The sequence below is a fragment of the Littorina saxatilis genome, linkage group LG9 (assembly GCF_037325665.1).
Source record: "Littorina saxatilis isolate snail1 linkage group LG9, US_GU_Lsax_2.0, whole genome shotgun sequence".
In the NCBI taxonomy this organism is placed as follows: Eukaryota; Metazoa; Mollusca; class Gastropoda; order Littorinimorpha; family Littorinidae; genus Littorina; species Littorina saxatilis.
This window is the reverse complement of record NC_090253.1, coordinates 12,737,278-12,760,265: the sequence shown is the minus strand read 5'-3', so window position 1 is coordinate 12,760,265 and position 22,988 is coordinate 12,737,278. Positions and strand designations below refer to the sequence as shown.

Below are 22,988 nucleotides of genomic sequence, written 5' to 3'. Positions count from 1 at the left end.
GTTAAACAAGTAATAAGGCACAGAACAAAGGATTTTTTCTGTCAACTTTAATAAACTCTTTGGAGAGTAAACATTATGATACATAATAGTGTCATTCTCGCTAAGTGTCATACACTAGGAGCCAGTCCATATCAGGGGCCCTTCCCTTATGTATACAAGCATGCGCGCGAACACACACACACGCACGCATGCACACACACCCACTCCGGTGCACTTTTAACCCTCGAAACCCCGCACACTCTTAATTTACATTCTCTATGCTCTGAAAGTCATTTCCCCTCATTCTTTGAAAACACACGCACACACACACACACTCTCTCTCTCTCTCTCTCTCTCTCTCTCTCTCTCTCTCTCTCTCTCTCTCTCTCTCTCTCTCTCTCTCTCTCTCTCTCTCTCTCTCTCTCTCTCTCTCTCTCTCTCTCTCTCTCTCTCTCTCTCTCTCTCTCTCTCTCTCTCTCTCTCTCTCTCTCTCTCTCTCTCTCTCTCTCTCTCTCTCTCTCTCTCTCTCTCTCTCTCTCTCTCTCTCTCTCTCTCTCTCTCTCTCTCTCTCTCTCTCTCTCTCTCTCTCTCTCTCTCTCTCTCTCTCTCTCTCTCTCTCTCTCTCTCTCTCTCTCTCTCTCTCTCTCTCTCTCTCTCTCTCTCTCTCTCTCTCTCTCTCTCTCTCTCTCTCTCTCTCTCTCTCTCTCTCTCTCTCTCTCTCTCTCTCTCTCTCTCTCTCTCTCTCTCTCTCTCTCTCTCTCTCTCTCTCTCTCTCAAAGTAGCCTACGGTAGTCAAAAAACAATGTGCGAAAGTCTTCCTTGGTAATTTAATGATGAAGTCGGTATGCCATTGCGATGGTTGGGCATTTAAGATACACTACATTCCTTTATCCTTAATACGCAAGAGACCACACATGTCATTAACAAACCATCTCTTCACACGTGTGTATATCATGTAAATGAGTTTGGGTCAAACTACAGTCTGGCCAAGACCTAAAAAGTAATTTTCTAGAGCTCGTAATTGTGGGAGAGACTAAGACTGAAGATCATAACATCCTTGAAGTGTGTCACGGTTGAGAGCTCTGGCTTTGAAACACATTTTTATTTCGAAATGAAAATGTTCCATTTTAATTATTGACCCGAACTTGACCCTTTCTTTGATCTGTATAATTATATATATATCAAGTCATATATTTATTCATTCCTAAGAATACCCCCCCCCCCCCCCCCCCCCCCAGGTATAAACTTTGCTGTTATAAACATCATGCCAGTAATGTCCCTTGTTATTTAAACAAGATATAATTATTTGAATGGAAGAATGTATGGTAAACAACCATCCATAACTGTAACATTTTTATTTGATCGGTTGATTTGTTTCCACGAAAAGTGTAGTTGATATTTAAATTTTTCATGTTGGAAACCATTGGACAAAGGTCAGTGAAATTTGGTGATGCTGTAAAAACATTAAGTTCTTGCTCCAAAACCATTTGAGCGAACTACAATTTTACATGAATAAACTTCAATGTTCAGTTGTTGTTTTGTGGTTTTGTGTGTGTGGGTTTATTTTTTTTTATTTTTTTTTTTTTTTGGGGGGGGGTGTCTCTTTGTAACCCTGCCGTGACTTTGATATTAGTCAGAGATCCACCAAACTTACGTGGAGTGGAAAGGGGATCTGGTTCTGTATTCAGGACTCGAGTTTAAAGACTTTCGTCTGGGATAAACTGCACTGCCCGTACTTTTAAGTCTCTGACCTCCACTCTTGCATACCGGGCCAGATCCCACAAAATGACCAAACTTCCTAACACTTGTCCTTATCATCTCAAACATCTGTACCGGCCCAGATCCCACAAAATGACCAAACTTCCTAACACTTGTCCTTATCATCTCAAACATCTGTACCGGCCCAGATCCCACAAAATGACCAAACTTCCTAATACTTGTCCTTATCATCTCAAACATCTGTACTGCAATTTTGGGACTGCACTAATTGCGCTACCAATCACTCACTCATTTTTGGAAAAAGAAAAAATCTTTCGTGAACACACAGAGCACTACCAAGTAAATTCAAGTTGCACTACGGTACCTTTCTATGCCTTCACTTTTGCTGGTGTGACAGGTGTTACAAGGAAAAGGCAGAGTGGCAGGGGGCAGCGCAAGCAGACGGAGCGACGAAACAAGTTTAGTCGCAGTCGAGTATAAGACAAACTGGTCAGGATCGAGCAAAACAACTTTTGTTGTAATAAATAAATAAAATAGAAAGTATCGCCTTATATCCCAAAATCTGCAGTAGTCTGTCCCGCATTTCCTACACCTCCGGGCATGAGTTGTCGTCTGAGACTTTCTTACTAAGACTAAGAGCGTCGTATAACGGTTTCAACGTATTGCGCCGACGGGTCCCCATCGAAAATGACGGAGCTTTTCTGTGAACAAACGCCGCTTGAACTCCTACTGCCCAAAACCCGAAGCTGTCGTTGTAACCGTATCTGAGGCGACCGATCTTTGCCCAGACGAACTTCACCGGGATGAAAACCAGACCACTGTCGTTGACCATCAGGTGGATTGTTGATATACATCGCGTGGCAGTCAGCGCGTGCTATTCGCCAATCAAAGTGACACCACAACAAGTCGCGTAAGGCGAAAATACAACATTTAGTCAAGTAGCTGTCGAACTCACAGAATGAAACTGAACGCAATGCAACGCAGCAAGACCGTATACTCGTAGCATCGTCAGTCCACCGCTCATGGCAAAGGCAGTGAAATTGACAAGAAGAGCGGGGTAGTACAGTAGTAGTAGTTGCGCTGAGAAGGATAGCACGCTTTTCTGTACCTCTCTTCGTTTTAACTTTCTGAGCGTGTTTTCAATCCAAACATATCATATCTATATATGTTTTTGGAATCAGGAACCGACAAGGAATAAGATGAAAGTGTTTTTAAATTGATTTGGAAAATTTAATTTTGATAATAATTTTTATATTTTTAATTTTCAGAGCTTGTTTTTAATCCAAATATAACATATTTATATGTTTTTGGAATCAGAAAATGATGGAGAATAAGATGAACGTAAATTTGGATCGTTTTATAATTTATTTTTGTTGTTGCAATTTTCAGATTTTTAATGACCAAAGTCATTAATTAATTTTTAAGCCACCAAGTTGAAATGCAATACCAAAGTCCGGGCTTCGTCGGAGATTACTTGACCAAAATTTCAACCAATTTGGTTGAAAAATGAGAGCGTGACAGTGCCGCCTCAACTTTCAAGAAACGCCGGATATGACGTCATTAAAGACATTTATCAAAAAAATGAAAAACACGTCTGAGGATATCATACCCAGGAACTCTCATGTCAAATTTCATAAAGATCGGTCCAGTAGTTTAGTCTGAATCGCTCTACACGCACACACAGACAGACAGACAGACAGACACACATACACCACGACCCTCGTCTCGATTCCCCCCTCTATGTTAAAACATTTAGTCAAAACTTGACTAAATGTAAAAACCTCAGCCATGAACGTCTCGTGCGAAAATATGGGCCATCCAAGGGTTGAGGCTAGCGTTCTGAACCTCCTCGCCTCCTACAATGCATTCCCCGAAGGCATCATCACGGCCACTCTGCGTGCCCGCTGAGAAATCTGGGCATCAGAGATCTGTGCTTTTTCAGGCTCGGGAGGTTTCGTGGAAGCGTGAGTTCCTGTCACTGTGTCCTGCGTGCCTGTTCCGTAAGTTCTGCTTGTTGGTGATGCATATGTGACGTTCGTCTCCGGATCAGCAGCGGCTGGATACTCACTTTTAGTTTTAGCAGTCTGGGAGTTGTTCGGCTTGACAAGGCGCAGAGCAACAGCCGCGGAGATGGAGATGAGGCAGCCAACCGTAAAGATAGCCACTGCAAGTCCGAGGACCTGCTTCGTCTTCAGCTCCATCAGCTGTCTATGTGATTATTTTCCACGGGTTTCTCTCTGCAGCACTATGCTGTCAATAAGATAGTGTTCCACGACTTTCTCTTTGCAGCGCCCTGCTGACTTATCTGATTATTGTCCACGACTTTCTCTGTGCAGCGCTCTGCTGTCTATCTGATTATTGTCCACGACTTTCTCTGTGCAGCGCTCTGCTGTCTATCTGATTATTGTCCACGACTTTCTCTGTGCAGCGCTCTGCTGTCTATCTGATTATTGTCCACGACTTTCTCTGTGCAGCGCTCTGCTGTCTATCTGATGATTGTCCACGACTTTCTCTGTGCAGCGCTCTGCTGTCTATCTGATGATTGTCCACGACTTTCTCTGTGCAGCGCTCTGCTGTCTATCTGATTATTGTCCACGACTTTCTCTGTGCAGCGCTCTGCTGTCTATCTGATGATTGTCCACGACTTTCTCTGTGCAGCGCTCTGCTGTCTATCTGATGATTGTTCACGACTTTCTCTGTGAAGCGCTCAGCTGTCTATTTGATGATTGTCCACGACTTTCTCAGGCTCTGCAGCGCTCTGCTGCAGCGGACCAATGTTGTCATCCAGATTGTCCAGCCGATGCTTGCTCAAGATTGAAACACGAAGAATTTCCTTTTGATGTTTGCACAGCTGTTCCCATCCACCCTATCAGTGACCGCCAAGCTGATATCCTGCACAACTCAGGGAGTGCATTGCAGCTTTATCGTACAGTTTGGCGCTCGTTCCCATCACAGCTGGCCGGGTTGGAACATCAAGAACAGTATCTTCCTCTTTCGAAAATTACTCCCTTTGTGTGTCCGTACTTGACAGTGCAAAGCACGAACAACGCATTCGTGTGTTTGACGTGGAGTTGGAGGCGTGTCCACACGTCTTTTTGTAAATGACGCAAATTTGGTGTGGCTATGACGTCTGAATCTTCTTTTGTAGGCTCGAGATTTACGAGAACAAAACCACCCTCGATCGTTCTTGGCTGGCCGAGACTTAAACTTATATAACTTTCCGAGGTTTGACCCAAGAAAACAAAATCGGCACAGATAGACTGCTATTAATCGTTCCATAAAAAACGCTCGCGCTGGACCCGAGTACTCTTCAGACTGGCTCGCTCCCCCAGTATGAAAGTTTTTGTCTTGTGCACGTTTAAGACCAAGTGATTGCTCTGTGTGAATTACAGGCATTCCCTTTGCTATATAAATACATTGCATGCGAGCCGAGGATGTGCGTGGTGACTGGCCTTTCTCTTTTATTTGATCACAGTGAAAAATATACTGCCGACCCTCTTCATAACTTAACAATATAAATGTTTGGAATGCCTGTGGTGTGAATGTTGGTTTCTGACCAGAAATGCAGATCTATCTCTGGCCGATTCATAGATTCAACCTACAAACTGCGACCTCATCTGTGATCAGATGGCCAAGCAATGCGTGAAATCTTTTATTCTAAAGCCTTATGGCTCGTTTCGACAAGCATTAAACGGATGAAATTAACCACATGCAGTTTATTCTTCAGAAAAATGCACACAAAAAATGGGTTGGGTTCGGTGATTTGTACATAAACGTCTTCCTCACGATAGATTCGCTGATTTGTCTTATGAAGCCGTCATCAACACGAACACAATGATTGCAGAAGCAAACTCTGTACCTACACGACCGAGACACAAGACTGATTGTTTCACAGCTGCAATGTGAATAGAGAACAAAGACGTTTTGGGTAAGCTTACTCACGTCAGGTCTTCACTGACAAGCTAGGAACAGACGGAAAATTCCGAACAAAAGTAAATGACGTCAAAGTCTCTTTCGCTTTGCGTGTAACTTTGTCATGACGTCTTTTTGTGACGACAGTATCCGCTGGCTGGCTGTTCTATCAGGCTGCCTGGCTGGCTGTTGCTCCGTGTGAATTCCTCCCACCGCCAAGTCGTTTTTGTGGTTTATTTCGCATTTAGGTCCCAGGTAACATTATGAAGTTTTAATACGATCAATCGGACCTATTATCATGTTAGTGTATCAACTTTTGAACGAACTGCGCCCAGTAGTTTCCCAGCAATAAGCTGTTAAGTCGAGACAGACACACAGACAGACACACAATTAAAGTCTGTTGAGCCCAAGTACTAGCGTACTCGGGGATAAACTTTTCTTGTTTTAAAATTAAAAAAAAGATTTATTCTTGAACCAAGAAAGTAGGGCCTACACAAGTAGGGGAAATAAAGTAAAGACTGTTTTAATTTTAACTTGTAAGTTTCCATTATTTTGCACTCACACAAACTGTAGGTTTAAGATACATGTAACTCCCAGCTCGTATTATTGCATACTTCTACCACGTTTTCATTTCAAAGCTATTTCAAATTCATAGTAGGCTACATCGCGAGACAGAACAAGACACCCTTCTTGCTAGTGGAACTGACCGAAATGGAAACAAATATGATGTATTATGTGCGTTTCCCAAGCAATTGTGAACAGAAAACATTATGACTTTTTTTGTTATTAGTTCCGTTAAACGAGAGTTATTTTTGTCCTTTCATTTTGATTTTTACACTCGGTCGACCTCACTTTTCTGGCACAAAAGTTGCTTTTGCCATTCCCTTGGGTAAGTGGTTTTCTTTTTCTGTGTGAAGGTGTTTTGTTTGTTTGTTTGTATGTTTGTTGTTGTTTTGTTTTTGGTTTTTCCACATCGTTTTGCTGAAGACTTGTACGTGACGTTATCTGCAAGCAGCATACTGATCATTAGACAAAGGTTTACCACAGTTCAGTTACCTAGCCACCCCTAAAGTAAAATCAGGTGAAAGCATTCGTTCTAAAAATAAAGAATAAATTTAAATGGCCCCAAACTCAGTGTAAATTAAGTTAAGCTGTCTGATCGGTAACCGAAATACTGCATAATTATCACCCCCATCAGGCAGACACGTTATTTCTGACATGGAACCAGCTGATTGGACGATGGAGCGATCATGACGTCATTTCCGTGAGAACAGGAAGTGTTCCACGTCAAGATGTGTGGAGTTAGGGTTCAGTCCACATGGACGAAGGAACATATTCCCAGCTGTCCAGATCCATTTGTTGACGACTGGAAAGAAAAAACAAAAACGGAACGTTGCACAATGTGTTCACATTTTCGGTCAGAGATTTCAGGATTGGTAAAAAAACCAATATGCACGAGAAAGTTCCCAACTGAGTAAGACCCAGGCACTCGGTCGGACTGGTTGAAATCTCAAACGAATCTCATTTAATCAAACCAATCCGACCCAGCGCTGGATGCCATTTTTCTTGCACACCACCCCAGTTCACTGGACTGAACTAAAAAATGTAGGGGGGGGGGGGGGGGGGTATTTAAATGACTGGGAGAAAAAAAAAACTCACTCCATTTGTGACCTTTCAGGACAGGGCAACCGGCGTGATAGGTCAACGGGTTCTGCTCAAGGTTGGGATCAAAGTTGTACCACATCAAGATTGCTCCCTGCACAGACGGGCACATGCGCAGATAAACTCAAATATCATCATCATCATCATCATCATCATCATCATCATCATCATCATCATCATCGTCGTCGTCGTCGTCGTTGGCGTCGTCGTCGTCACCATCATCATTATCATCATCATCATCATCATCATCATCATCATCGTCGTCGCCTTACTCATCATATTATCATTGTAGTAGCCTACGGGTCATCATTGTCGTCTTCGTCATCGACAACATCTACTGCATCATCACATCCATCCTCGTCGTCACCGTCCATGTCGTCACCACCAACACCAACAACAACAACAACAACGTCGATGGGGTAAAAGAGTACCTTCATCGGTGTGACAGAGATCCCAGCCTTGAGGAAGACAGTAGCTCCTCCCATTTCCACGTCGGTCAGCTGTCAATCAAAGTTAAAGGACCATACAAACGTCACCGATACATACTCTCGCGGCTTGTAGGCCTAATGATATGACACGAATGTTCAATTCTGAAAAAAATATTACAGAATGTTGAATTTTGGAAGAAATCTTACGTTGTGTGTAGCAAGAACAGCTCGTGGGTATGTTTTGTGCCAGTTCATTATTCGTCCATTCTCAGTTCACAACGTTGCACTTCATTGCTAAGAATGGGCGTTCAGCGGTTTGTGTTTATGGTTTTCCGATTGTAAAACAGTGAACAGAAAGCGATTCATTACAGGCGTAAAGCATGGAGGTACCATGGGTACTTACATACAAGAGAACTGTTGCCAGTCTGTTTCCATACAGCGTGAATTTTGAGTTTTTCCGTTCCACATCCTGAAAAACACTATTGGATTTATCATAATGTTAAGAACGATTTGGGTAATATGTGTGTGTGTGTGTGTGTGTGCGTCCGTCTGCCGCTTGTTTGTTTGTATCTGTGTGAGTGGAACGCTGCCGATTCAGCCCTGTATACAACAACCATGTAGGAAGAATGCAGCATTTCCTTGCACATATTCACGCCAGTAGGCCTGCGCGTGCGTACACATTCACGCATGTATGCACGCGCAAACACGCGCGCAAACAGCACACACACACACACAACCACATACACACACACACGCACACGCACAACCGCACACAGACACACACACCACACAAACGTACGCACACCCACACACACACACACACATACACACACTGACATACACATAGTTGTTCGTACCAGATCAAATGAATCCCGGTGAGGATAGTAATGTCCACCCAGTCCGTAGTTGACCACCTGTAGTGATCAAGACACAGGACATAGTCAAAAGGGATCATTCATTACTGACCACCAAATGACAAATAGTCCAACTTCCACGAATCCGTGTGGGTTTTTTTCTCTGAACGATAGTGGTGTCAAGTTGTTTTTGTTGTTGTTGTTGTTGTTGTTGTGGAAAAGAAAAACAGCCAGAGAGAAAGAAAGAAAGAAAGAAAGAAAGAAACACACACACACACACACACACACACACACACACACACACACACACTAACACATTAACACACACACACACACACACACGCCCCCGTAGCGCAGTGGTGGCCAGTTTTTGCTTGAGTCAATATTCCCTATTGTAAACATTACTGTAAAGAGAAAAAAACAGCCGTTAAGAAAGTGGTAAACGTGTTTACTGGTATAAGCATATACCTGAAATGGCTCAGCGGTACTATTTTCTGTCGGCGGACGAATCTCAGCATTCAGACCGGTAATGGCTGCTATTCTACGTGACAGTCGGTCCGCCTCTGGAAAATCTTGTTCAAACACCCAGGCCCTTTGCAGAGGAACACCATACAGATTATTCATAATTAATTGGTTACAGTTTGTTTGGCAAAATATGGTTATAAGCATGACCGTATTTCGTTACGAAGAAGCTCACTGCTACCCAACTTTCTCTGCCCTAAAATGTCCTTTAGTTATCATCTATTGATTGGTTGATTAAGTGACTGATTTAATTATTCAAACATTCATTCATTCATCCATCCATCCATCCATTCTCACATCCATCCACCCACACTGAGCACACAAACTGACAGGACATTTTTTTTCAGGTGTTAACGGGGGGGTTCCACTGTATCGAAAGCAAGAGTGTTGTTATACTCACAGTTTGCTGGCCCTGTAGTCGTAATTCAGTTCGCCTTTGCTGAGGCCGTCTGTTATTACACCATCCTGCAGCTGAAGGTACACAATACAGAATACAGAATCTTTAATTGCCCAAGGTTGGGAATGTGTGATGACATCGCGGTTAAGAAATATTTCAATCCAGCCATTTACACCAACACACGCATCAGCAAACTGTGAGTCAACAACATTAATTTAAAAACAACACTGGACAGCATAAGTATAAAAATCAGGGCCTAGCATTGTAAGCCGTTCGGCGTACTTTACGCCGAAATAACATCTCCAGTACGCGGAACTCGATTTGGTGTACGCCAAAATGCAAAAACCTGTTATTCCCAAACGGTAAACCCAAACAGTCCTGGGCAGCTTTCGTTTTGTGCGCCGTTCGGTTCAATTCTCAATCGGTTTGACAGTTTGCTTGAGCACGCACTTCCTCTGGCATCGCGCGTGCATGCTTTGTGCCGGTGTTTTGTGGCTCTAGACTTGAAATAATGTCTCGAAGCGACATTGTTGAACGTGGTCAGCCATTCAGTGACGAAGAATCCAGGTAGGCCTATTCCTGAAAGTGGGAATGGCTGGATTTCGTTCCGAAGGCGGAAGGCAAGTCAGAAGAAGTAATGTGCCGATACGGACTATGGCTCCGAAAGGTTACTATTTCTGGCAAAGCATACTGTCAGTTGTGCCGGAAAGAAATAGGTTACGCGAACAAGGGCTTCGCTGCTATCACAGGCCACTGTGAAACGCAGATGTTGGTAAAGGCATATATTAGTTGCTCAATCTTCTTCAGTTGCGGGCGGCGGGGGGGGGGGGGGGGGGGGGGGGGGGGGGGGGGGGGGGGGTTTGGGGGGAGGTCATTTTAGGTAATAAAATCTCCAAAAAATCTTCAAATTTGGGGCCCCCGCCTTTGTAAGGTGAACTCACTTTTTCCAATGCTTGGCCCTGAAAAATACATTCACTAAAACTAGCAGCATACACTCAAGCTTCCTCGCCTCAAGTCACACACACACACACACGCACTGCACACAAACACACACACGCGCGCGCGCGCACACACACCCACACACACACGTCACTGCCGCATGTATTTTTATAACGTGACAGAAATCGCAAGGTAACATGCTGTCATGTATATATCCTGCCAGTCACTACAGATATTATGCCAGTCACTACAGATATTATGCCAGTCACTACAGATATCATGCCAGTCACTACAGATATCATGCCAGTCACTACAGATATCATGCCAGTCACTACAGATATCATGCCAGTCACTACAGATATCATGCCAGTCACTACAGATATCATGCCAGTCACTACAGATCCAGGCTTTCACGTGAGATAACAGCATCCTTCCACTTGAAGTCATACTAAAATTCAAGTGCCGGGCTGCTTTTTGTGCTTAGGATGGACTTTTATTTTAATTGAATAATTTATTTATTTGTTTGGTCGAATTTCAAAACTGATAGCCAATGTTAACAGGCAATTCAGCCAGAAAAAGGCTCTCTATGCATATAGCGCATAGATTCCTTCCAGGCTGTTGAATGTTAGTATGTGTTCAAGTAGTCGCATGCTCTCATTCCGTGTTGAAGAGATCTGTGGTAGCTGACAACATCATTAACGAAGGAGGGAATGTTTGTTGAAACAAGTAAAGTCAAATGTGTGTGTGTGTGAGTATGTGTGTGTGTGTGTGTGTGTGTGTGTGTGTGTGTGTGAGTGTGACTGTGAGTGTGTGTGTGTGTGTGTGTGTGTGTGTGTGTGTGTGTGTGTGTGTGTGTGAGTGTGACTGTGAGTGTGTGTGTGTCACTGTGTGTGTGTGTGTGTGTGTGTGTGTGTGTGTGTGTGTGTGTGTGTGTGTGTGTGTGTGTTTGAACTGCGTTAAATGATGTGTGGCTAAAATCTAGGCGCTCTACATGAAGGCAACATGTCACCACAAGTCTGTAAAGTGATCTGGCACTGACGAATTGCACATTTTTATCATTTGAATGTAAACACTTTACAGTAATGTCGTTCTGTGTCAGCAGTCGGCAAAATGCCCAAACTTCTTTCACATTTCCGAAAACTAGGTCGTCATTTTGGCAGAGATGCCGAATTTTTTTTTTCACGTGGTGACACAAATAGCTCAGTGAAAGTTTGATGTTCGAAAATAACTCTGTTGGGTTTTTATGCGTTGTGAAAGAGTGAATACTATTGCTTTTAGTGAGTCAAACGTTCCAACGTGACATTATAAGCCAGTCATTAGCGAGGGGTACGTGTGTCTGGAACACGTGGACAAGGAGCACGTGTAGAAAGCTTGCCTCACTAAAAGCAAGTATTCACTCTTTCACAACCCATACAAACCCAAGTTCGTCTATTGCGAAAACTTTCCTCGCCTTCTCTGCAAATGTAAGGACTAAAACGAACCCAAGCAAAATTCTAGCTTTATTACGACCATCGTCTATTTCACCATGGACAAAACTAGTTACCCTTTTCTTTGAGTAATTCTGGAAAGCTGCAATTTCTGAGTCGGAAGTGACGTCATAAATGATGGAGGCAAAGGGGGAAGTGGCGAGGATCTCTTCTTTGTAGCGGTAGTAGGGAACGTACAGCCCTGCGTGGTAACGGCATACATGGTACGGTCGAACTTCAGACTGAAATATATGAGATGTCAGATGATGCTAATTAGTTTTAACGTCCTCTTAGAACCGATTGGCCTATCTTGGGACAGGTAGAGTTAATATGCTTTATGTGGGGACAAGACACTGGACTAACATGCAAACAGAGAACACATATGATCGTGTTATATATCTGGAAGTCTGTTGTTGCGAGAAAAAAAACAATTTAAACAAATTTGAGAGAGAAAAAAGACGAAAAGAAATAAATGAAAGGTCATTTTTGTTATCGTATAAGCAATCCCATATATACCATCTGAGATCTGCCCTTGATTTGACCTCAAATAAGAGTACATTTCCATTTGGACACATACCAACAATCTATAGCCTGACTGTTTTCTGTGCAGAGTGGGAAAGGTCCGATGAATTAATTTCTAGACGGACAGTGGTGGCAATCTGAGAAATGAATTGTTCAACAAATTCTCATTCTGCATAAGAAGCCGTTAGGATTTGTATTTTTGGTGTGTATCCAAGTGGAGGGATGGTCCCAGTCCCATTGAGCCTGGCCAGATTGGAGATGGGCCTTGGAATCACGAATACATGCATGCCAAAATATGAAGCTCGGGTGTCCGTTCGGCCAACAGCCAATAAAGTAACCATTTCAGCACTGACCCAAGACGACCCAACCAGGTCCCTAGCCCATTTCAGGTCTCCTCTAGCAGCCGGCAGCCAGCTGTCTACACCCCCCCCCCCCCCCCCACCTTTATTTTTTATTTTTGTACAAAGCCGGGTTTTCCCGTGTAACATGACCCTAATGGCTTTGCCGTGAGGGCGTAAAACTTACATTTTCTCTCGAGATGGTGAGCCGAACTGTACACTGACAAGCTTTTGTTTTTGCTTTGATGAGCCCCCATTGGTTTGTTGAAATGAATTATTCCTTCGCCTGCCTCGACTTGAGTTCCCAATACACGGATTAACAGTTCCGCGGCCATATTGGAATTCGCGCATGCGCAGATCGTTTTTTGAGTGTTTTTGTTTTTCCTCCTTTTCTTCCGGTTGATTAGAACGCGTAAATTCAACCTGCAGAAAGTGCAACATGATTTTGTAGTCTTCCAGCCCTGAAATTGCTTTTGAGTGTCCGAAGAAATAGTGTAAAGGTTCTGGGGATTACATCGGGCACACAAACACGCGATTTTTCTTGTTTTTCTGGTTGATTTGAACGCATGCGCAGATCGTTTTTTCGAGTTTTATTTGTTCTTCCTCCTCTTCCGTTTCCTTTTTCGTTCCATGTAAGCGCCGGAACTGTTAACTGGTGTATGCTTGCTATGGATCCAAACTTAACTTTAGAAGAAAACAGTTCCTTCACTGACAAAACGAACAAACAAAACTCGAACAAACAATCTAACAAACAAACAAAAAAGCAAAACAAGTCGCGTAAGGCGAAATTACTACATTTAGTCAAGCTGTGGAACTCACAGAATGAAACTGAACGCAACGCAACGCAGCAAGACCGTATACTCGTAGCATCGTCACTCCACCGCCCGTGGCAAAGGCAGTGCCAGTGGAATTGACAAGAAGAGCGCGGTATTCGTTGCGCTGAGAAGGATAGCACGCTTTTCTGTACCTCTCTTCGTTTTAACTTTCTGAGCGTGTTTTTAATCCAAACATATCATATCTATATATTTTTGGAATCAGGAACCGACAAGGAATAAGATGAAAGTGTTTTTAAATTGATTTCGAAAAAAAAATTTTGATAATAATTTTTATATATTTAATTTTCAGAGCTTGTTTTTAATCCGAATATAACATATTTAAATGTTTTTGGAATCAGAAAATGACGGAGAATAAGATAAACGTAAATTTGGATCGTTTTATAAATTTTTTTATTTTTTTACAATTTTCCGATTTTTAATGACCAAACTCATTCATTAATTTTTAAGCCACCAAGCTGAAATGCAATACCGAAGTCCGGGCTTCGTCGAAGATTACTTGACCAAAATTTCAATCAATTTGGTTGAAAAATGAAGGTGTGACAGTGCCGCCTCAACTTTCACGAAAAGCCGGATATGACGTCATCAAAGGCATTTATCGAAAAAAATGAAAAAAACGTTCGGGGATTTCATACCCAGGAACTCTCATGTCAAATTTCATAAAGATCGGTCCAGTAGTTTAGTCTGAATCGCTCTACACACACACACAGACACGCACACACACACACACACACACACATACACCACGACCCTCGTCTCGATTCCCCCCTCTATGTTAAAACATTTAGTCAAAACTTGACTAAATGTAAAGAAGCAGAGGAAAGCAGATCGCAGTCAAAGACAATCAATCTTTGGGCAGGTTAGCTGTGAACGCGCTTGTGGGCGTGTTAGCCCTAAATTGAATTACTTCACCTACGGACAGACAAACACACATACAGACGTACAGACAGACAAACACACATACAGACGTACAGACAGACAAACACATACAGACGTACAGACAGACAAACACACATACAGACGTATGGACAGACAAACACACATACAGACGTACAGACAGACAAACACACATACAGACGTACAGACAGACGTACAGACAGACATAAAACTTGGACAACAAACTGACCTGTCGTTGGTGCTTAGGACGGGAGCAGAGCAGAGTCATGTTTTGCTGGTACTCTCTCACTTCCGGTGTAAAGGACGCAGGGTCTGGAGATTCCAGAACTTTTTTCAGCTGGCCTAATTCCGGCGCGTTGGGGTCTGCAAGTAGCGAACTTTAGCGGTATGCAGCTGCCATTGGTTCTTATGGCACTGGTTTTCGTACGGAGCTTAAAGATATCTTGCATCAGTGTTGTTCCCAAACACAGAGGATACTAGGTCAGAAGGACCTAGATTCAAAATATATATAGGTCAAAATGTCCTGGCCAAAAACAAAACTTGTGTCAACAAATATCCCACTTGTAAAAGCTATCGGAAATGCGACCGGCCTGAGGCCAGATCAAAAGAGTAACTAAGAGTAAGAGTAAATCACCGAAGACCGAGGTATTGGACCAACACTGCTTGCATCCTTCGTGTGTGTGTGTGTGTGTGTGTGCACGTGTGCGTGCGTGTTATTCTGATTGATTCTTAATTAAGGCATTGCACTGAAATTGCTACGAAAATAAAAACGTACCAATTTTCATCCCGTCTTCGTAAGTCGCCACCGCTAGTTGCTGATTCTTTTGCTAAAATGGAAAACATTTGAAGATAGATGCGGGAGAACACATGCACTGAGAAGTACTGGTAAGCAAAAAATAGCCAAATCGAGAGGAGTTTTGGGTTCCAGAGAAACTTATTTTCAGAATTCAAGTCAGTCCACACACCACTATTCCTATTTTCAGGAAATTATTTACTATTAGTTCGAGTAAACACGACTGTACTGTATGTGATTGAATGATTGGTTGATTCATTTATTCATTCATTCACGCATTCGATCACTCATTGCTTTTGAGCTATCAGCGGGGATGTAACTCGACATCCTCTGACCGAACCACGGTTCTCTGCCATGAACTTTTGAAGAAATGACTCTTGATTATAGACTTCAATTTTCCTAACAATAGTGATGGATTATTTCATGATCAAGGTCACACACATCTAGGCAGTCTCGGTTTCTTTGTTTGTTTGTTTGTTTGCTTAACGCCCAGCCGACCACGAAGGGCCATATCAGGGCGGTGCTGCTTTGACATATAACGTGCGCCACACACAAGACAGAAGTCGCAGCACAGGCTTCATGTCTCACCCAGTCACATTATTCTGACACCGGACCAACCAGTCCTAGCACTAATCCCATAATGCCAGACGCCAGGCGGAGCAGCCACTAGATTGCCAATTTTAAAGTCTTAGGTATGACCCGGCCGACGACCTCCCGATCACAGGGCGGACGCCTTACCACTAGGCCACCGTGCCGGTAAAACGAAATCACTCTCTATAGTGTGCAAGAAATAATGATTTGCACACTTGAATATTGCAAAGGTAAAGTAGCAGCTCATAGACGATATATGTATTTAACCACAGGAGCTTGTATCAAATCGCCGGTCGATCATTATTTACAGTCCACTACTACGACATACTACTACTATATATACTACTTATATAGTAGTAGTATGTCGTAGTAGTGGACTGTAAATAATGATCGACCGGCGATTTGATACAAGCTCCTGTGATTTAACTTACAAAAAAGTACACTCGTCCCAGAAGCCCTAAAATATTGGCGAGGTCTAGAGGAGAGTTCTCAGCGTGTTTGACGTCGTTCTCTTCTTTTGCAGTACAGTCTTTCACCTCTCTGAAGGCTTTCTCTAGCCACTCCCGAGACTCGTTCAAATAGCCGTACACAAAGGCCGCTTTGCCTAGCTGAAACCATACAATATGACACAAATTGAGTACAATATGAATACAAAGCAATGCAATACAATACAAAATATAAACAAAGATACACACGCGTGGGAAGGGATGGTTTATTTATCACATGGGTGGTCTCTCTCCCGTATGTACGATGAAATACAACAGGAAAAATACAATAAAATTCAATACAATACGTTGCAATACGGTGCAATACAATACGGTGCAATACAACACAAAGCAATTCAATTCATTTTACCCCAACACAATAACGCAACACAATAAAATGCAATACAATGCACTACAGCACATCCAATACAATACCTACAAAGTAATGCATAACAATACGATGAAATGCCATACATAACAATCCGTGAAAGGTGGATGCAGCGCCTAAAGGCAGTCGATCTACTGGCCGATGTGAATGAGTGATACCGGTATATTGTGTAAAAAATTCCATCTCACACGGCATTAATAGGTAACATGCGCCTTGAGTCGCCTTGTGTGGTGAGATACGTGCGCGATATAAATCCTCGTAAATAAAAATAAATAAAATAAATAAATAACAAGAAGAGCAAACGCTCGATCGAGTCACTTTCGCAGTTCTGAATATTATATGAGGCATCAGATGGACAGGAAGAAATTGCTATTCACAACACAATGAGTCACGTTCACATAAAATTTGAGCCCGGTCACTTTTATAGTTTCCGAGAAAAGCCCAACGTTAAGTTGTGTGTTGCCGAACAGAAAAGGCTAGTTATCTCCCTTGTTTTTCTGATAACGTTCGTAAAAGGCTACAGATGTAAATACTTTGATGTAAAGAATAATCCTACAAAGTTTCAATCACATCCGATGAACTTTGTCAAAGATATAAAATGTCTAATTTTTCCTTTGACGCTGACCTGTGACCTTGAAAAAGGTCAAAGGTCAACGAAACCATCGTTAAAGTGTAGAGGTCATTGGAGGTCACGACTAAACAAAATATGAGCCCGATCGCTTTGATAGTGCCCCCTTCATGTCATCAGCGTCAGGTAGACTGGGCACAAGGTCCTTGATCGTCACTGCAAAATCTAGAGAGAAAGACTGAAAATATTAGCACAGTTAGATAAGTTTAAGAATTTTTTTTTTTAAAGATAGCTGTCAGCTTAATTTAGCAGGGATGTCAGAATAGAAAGTATTTTTTCAGCAATCCTAGCACTGATACACTCAGACGACAAAAGGGAGAAGCCCCAACAACAGGAGCAGTAGCAGCGTCCAGCACGCGCAAAATTGTACACAAAACACTGTGACATTTACAAGGAATGGCCTTCCTAAAAACAAGCACGACACACACGCGCACAAATAATCACACACACACACACACACTGACACCACCACCACCACCACCACCCCTCCCACCCACACACTGACCGGAGTTCTTTTCAATCAGTTTGAGCCAGTCGTGAACGAAGACTTTAATGAGGTGGTAAACCTGGTTAGGATGCCAACCAGAACGTCTGCTTTTCTTCAGCAACTCGATCTGGGCTGGACGTTCCCCGATCATCCTGGAAAAAGTCATATACTACTCACGAAAAGAAACGAGGCCGGTGCGTTTCGTTGTAGATCTTTGCTATTCTATGAAGCTCAGTTTGTATATGTTCACAACAAAACAAAACACAATGATATTCTTACTGAAAGGCCATTCGTGTTCCTACCTCATGCCGACAAATCGCTTGATTTTACCCGAGGTTATATTGTCTTTGAAGTTGAAAGGGGACCATTCAGTACGGTTTAAAAATGTAGATAATTATGCGGTATAAAGTAGCAATAGCGATTGCAGGCAGACACGGAGGTAGATAGATAGCCCCCCTCCCCCCCCCCCCCCAACCCCTGAGAAGGTGGAAAAAGAGAGTGTGAGAGACAAACAGACAGATAGAGGGTGTGTGTTCGTACCGTGCTGAATAGCCTATGCGTTTACATGTAAGTGTTTATGTTCTGTGTGTATGTGTGTGTGTGTGTGTGTGTGTGTGTGCGTGTGTGTGTGTGTGTGTGTGTCCCTGACTAGGGGGGGAAGGTAATATATCTATCTACCTCTGTGTCTGTCTTTCTTTCTTTCTTTCTTTATTTGGTGTTTAACGTCGTTTTCAACCATTCAAGGTTATATCGAGACGGGGAAAGGGGGGAGATGGGATAGAGCCACTTGTCAATTGTTTCTTGTTCACAAAAGCACTAATCAAAAATTTGCTCCAGGGGCTTGCAACGTAGTACAATATATTACCTTACTGGGAGAATGCAAGTTTCCAGTACAAAGGACTTAACATTTCTTACATACTGCTTGACTAAAATCTTTACAAAAATTGACTATATTCTATACAAGAAACACTTAACAAGGGTAAAAGGAGAAACAGAATTCGTTAGTCGCCTCTTACGACATGCTGGGGAGCATCGGGTAAATTCTTCCCCCTAACCCGCGGGGGGTCTCTGTGTCTGCCTGCAATCGCTATTACTACTTTGTCGACATGAATATTTCTATGTAACAGACTTCTTGAATACCTACAGTAGCTTTGAACACGGCTTCACCGGACCAACGCATATTGAATGTTTATCATCAAAAACAGCAGACGGAAACTTAATTCTCACCGATTAAAAACACCCCGTGTCTTCAACTCCTCTTGAGGTAAGGCGTGGATGAATGTTTCAAGACGCTTGACAAGTCTTTCTTCGATGAAGGGCAACTGCTCCATCCGTACTGATGACGTAATGAAGTCCGCTGACGTCAATCCCCATGACGCCACGAGGACGAATAGCACCAATGACGCAGTGTGAGCACCTACCAAGGACACGTGAATAGGAAGATGACGGCGAAGGGTTTCGGGTTGGGGACGGTGTTTCAAAAACATGTTGTGCGTATTCCGTATGGAAGTATCAGCGAGTCCGTTTTCACTGGCAAGTATACTGAGTCACGGTTCCGAGCATTGACCAGTAATCTGGAGCAATGCGATGAAGCGTTCAGAGTCGTGAACAAAACACGAAAGTTAGCACAGATGATACCAGCTTGAATTCCTGAGAAAATCGTTTTTTGTTCAATAAATGAAAGATTCTGGCTTTATCTTGTCGCGACACATTAGACTGATTTTACTCTCATGCACGGCTTGTGGTTGTTCCCATGTTGAAAGTTATTTCTCAGTAGACAGCTCTCACAAATCAACATTTCGTGCAGTATGCGTTTAATACCTGACATCAACGCAAGTTAGCGTCCTCATTTTGATTTAGTTCTCTGATTATCTGCAAACACAGAAGCTAATGCGCTGGTCTTTTGAGTAAGTCAGTGCAGATCAATTGAAATTCCTGGTGTCACTTTTGCATGCGGCATTGATTTGCATACCACAGTGGTACCTGCGATATGAGGCCCCTCTGATGAGAGGCAACCTCCCAATGAAAGACACCTTATTATTGTCCCTTTGACTACTATCTTGGGAAAAATATACCGGTAATAACAGGCCACCTGCAAGGCAGGTACATTGGTCCCAATTACTAAGGGTGTCTTCTCAAAGCAGGTTCCATTGTACTACTCTGGGTGAGGATCAAACTTGAAGGGATTAAATTGATTGATTAGCATTGCACAGCTGTGCTATGACAAAGTCAAAGATGCGGAATATTGTTGTTCTTGAAAGTTCATATTAAATATATGTACTTATGGTTTGAAATAACCAACACACACACATGACCACAGCGCGAGTTAACAGAGAGAGAGAACTCGAACACTTTATTACCCACCCAGCTGAAAAAGTACCACACGATGTACTATAGTATACTATAGTAAACTATAGTAAATGTACCCTGTACTATAGTAAACTGTAGTAAATGTACCATGTACTCTAGTACATATTGTAGTACATGGTACTTTGTACTATAGTACTGTGTAGTAAATGTACCCTGTACTATAGTACTTTGTGGTACAGTAGAGTACTTTGTACTTTGTACTATGGTACTTTTTAGTGAATGTACCATGTACTACAGTAGTACTATAGTACATAGTACTCTGTACTATGGTACTTTTTATTGAATGTACCCTGTACTACAGTAGTACTATAGTACCTAGTACTTTGTACTATGGTACTTTTTTGTGAATGTACCCTGTACTACAGTAGTACTATAGTACGAAGTACTTTGTACTATGGTACACTGTGGTACTTTGTACTATGGTATTTTGTACTATAGTACAACAGTACATAGTACTGCGGTACAGTATAGTAGTAATAGTATACATGCATTTTGTGTTTTTATTTTTATTGTTTTATTAATATAACTTATCAGCTAAGCATAACAATTTTGTTGTTGAAATTAAGTTGATTAAAAAACATTGTTTTTAAAATTGTGTTTGATATCACCAGTAATTGTGCATGTAAACGTGTTGTGTGTGTTTTTACAAGGTAGTCGTACATATAAGATTTATTATGTTTTGTGCGTGCGTGTGTGTGAATTAAGCCGTTTGTTGGAGATGACATGAGATATTTTCAAACTTGTTAACTGTGCATTTGCAAAATACACGTAGGAATACTTTGTGCTCACACACACACACACCACACACACACACACACAGTCACACTGACACACGCTCGCACGTGCACACACACAAACACGTGGGTACGCACATATTTACTTAGGAGAAAGGACTTTTGTAACGTCAGATGTACATAAACAGGCTGTATAGTTAGTTTTTTGTAAACAGTTAGCATCAAATGTGAAATTAATATTTCATTAACGTTACCTTGGAACGCTTCTCACAAAAAAGTTTTCAAAAGAGAATTTAACAATTGCTTTAAAAGTTAAAGGATAAGGTTACGATAAGGATAAGATTTTATATAGTCCTGTGAGGTTGCCCTCATGGAAATTCGGGCTGCTTTCTCCATGGGGAAAGCGAGCTGCCATACAGTATACGGCGATACCCACACATTTTGTTTCCTGCATGCGTGTATTCATGTTTCCGAGCCCTGACACTTTCGCTGTGAACTTGGGTTCTTTATCGTGTGCATGCGGCCACCGAGGAGAGTCTGCACGATGTTGACTCTGGGAAATAAATCCCTCGCCGAACGTGGGGATCGAACCTACGCCGATTGCGACAACTGGTTTTGAAGACAGCGCCGCTACCGACTGAGCTATTTCCCGCCCGCCCGAAACGCTTAGTAAAATGGTCTGCAGTGAAATTTTGAAACAATACCTTTTTTATGTTAAATTTAACGTTTGCCAAAATAATTCTTCATGTAGGATCAAGTGCAAAGTTCTTGGTTTGACCTGAAGTTGACTGAAGTTTGCTGTGTGTACAATATTGTTTCATTTTAAATAATTTGAGAGAGAGAGAGAGAAAGAGAGAGAGAGAGAGAGAGAGAGAGAGAGTATGTGTGTCAGAGAGAGACAGAGAGAGCGAGGTAGGCAGACAGACAGAGAGAGACAGAGAGAGCGTTGTGGCATACAAGCATTACAAACAAGTGTTTTTTCACCCATGCAGAGAGGCTCCCCTATTCTAATCACATCATATACACGGACATTCACACACACACACACACACACACACACACACACACACACACACACACACACACACACACACACACAATATGAGATTTAAAAAAAAAAGTTATAGAATATGTACACATCGAATGCTTAACAGAGAGAGAGAGAGAGAGAGAGAGAGAGAGAGAGAGAGAGAGAGAGAGAGAGAGAGAGAGAGAGAGAGAGAGAGAGAGAGAGAGAGAGAGAGAGAGAGAGAGAGAGAGGGAGAGAGAGGGAGGGAGAGAGAGAGAGAGGATATTATTACGTCAGGATAAAGGTTTTAGGCTTAGCCTCATCTTCCAACCTGTCCTTGCAGGGCCGGACTACCGGGGGGGGGGGGGGGTTATGGGGGTTGCGCAACCCCTCCCCCCCTAGCCTAAACATGTACCTCACTTATTTAAAACATTTTTTATTATTGTTTATTTTATGCCGTTTCATGCAAGGAGCGACCATTTTCCTATCTCAGAATATGACCTACCCATCAGCTTCAGGGGGCAAAGCCCCCTGACCCCCACAAGGGGCTCTGCCCCTTGACCCCGCCAGGGAGAACATCCCCCTGGACCACCACTGGCAACCCCCCCCCCCCCCTCTCTCCTCTTTGCCTAGTCCACCCTGCCTTGGAACATATACAGAGAATAATTGTAAACGTAAGCAAAAGACTGCACACCCACACACACACACGCACGCACACGCACATGCCGCACTCACGCCCACACGCATGCACACACACAAACCGCTGACATTCGCTTACCGAAACACACACACACACACACACACACACACACACACACACACACACACACACACACACACACACACACACACACACACTCACACACACACACATATATATACCCCCACATCCCCCCACACACACATCCCCTATACACACACATACTGCGTAAACTCACACACCGTCACACACACGCACACACACACACACACACACACACACACACACACACACTTGTGTGCGTTGCTTATCCATGCAAAAGGAACTGTAACTCA

General features: G+C 42.7%; 1 protein-coding gene across 1 annotated transcript; it reads right to left on the bottom strand.

Annotated features, from left to right (window-relative positions):
- Nucleotides 1–1,216: 1,216 nt before the first annotated feature.
- LOC138977098 (prolyl 4-hydroxylase subunit alpha-2-like) lies at nt 1,217–17,991 on the bottom strand. The gene is made up of 13 exons (XM_070350008.1): nt 17,859–17,991; nt 17,457–17,518; nt 16,284–16,460; nt 15,244–15,295; nt 14,698–14,831; nt 11,956–12,120; nt 9,477–9,547; nt 9,023–9,146; nt 8,558–8,614; nt 8,104–8,169; nt 7,704–7,772; nt 7,270–7,366; nt 1,217–6,976 (listed from the first exon to the last, which is right to left on the bottom strand). Exons 1-13 carry the CDS (start codon nt 17,989–17,991, stop codon nt 6,867–6,869), a joined length of 1,317 nt encoding a protein of 438 aa, XP_070206109.1. The 3' UTR covers nt 1,217–6,866.
- Between the last annotated feature and the right edge of the window lie 4,997 nt (nt 17,992–22,988).

Excerpts from the sequence above, each read along its gene's own strand:
- LOC138977098 (XM_070350008.1), bottom strand. The coding sequence starts at position 17,991 with ATGATCGGGGAACGTCCAGCCCAGATCGAGTTGCTGAAGAAAAGCAGA. Across the intron at positions 15,296-16,283 it reads TGGGACGAGTGTACTTTTTT|CAAAAGAATCAGCAACTAGC; the intron begins GTAAGTTAAATC and ends TTTCCATTTTAG. Across the intron at positions 6,977-7,269 it reads CCTGAAAGGTCACAAATGGA|TCGTCAACAAATGGATCTGG; the intron begins GTGAGTTTTTTT and ends TTTTCTTTCCAG.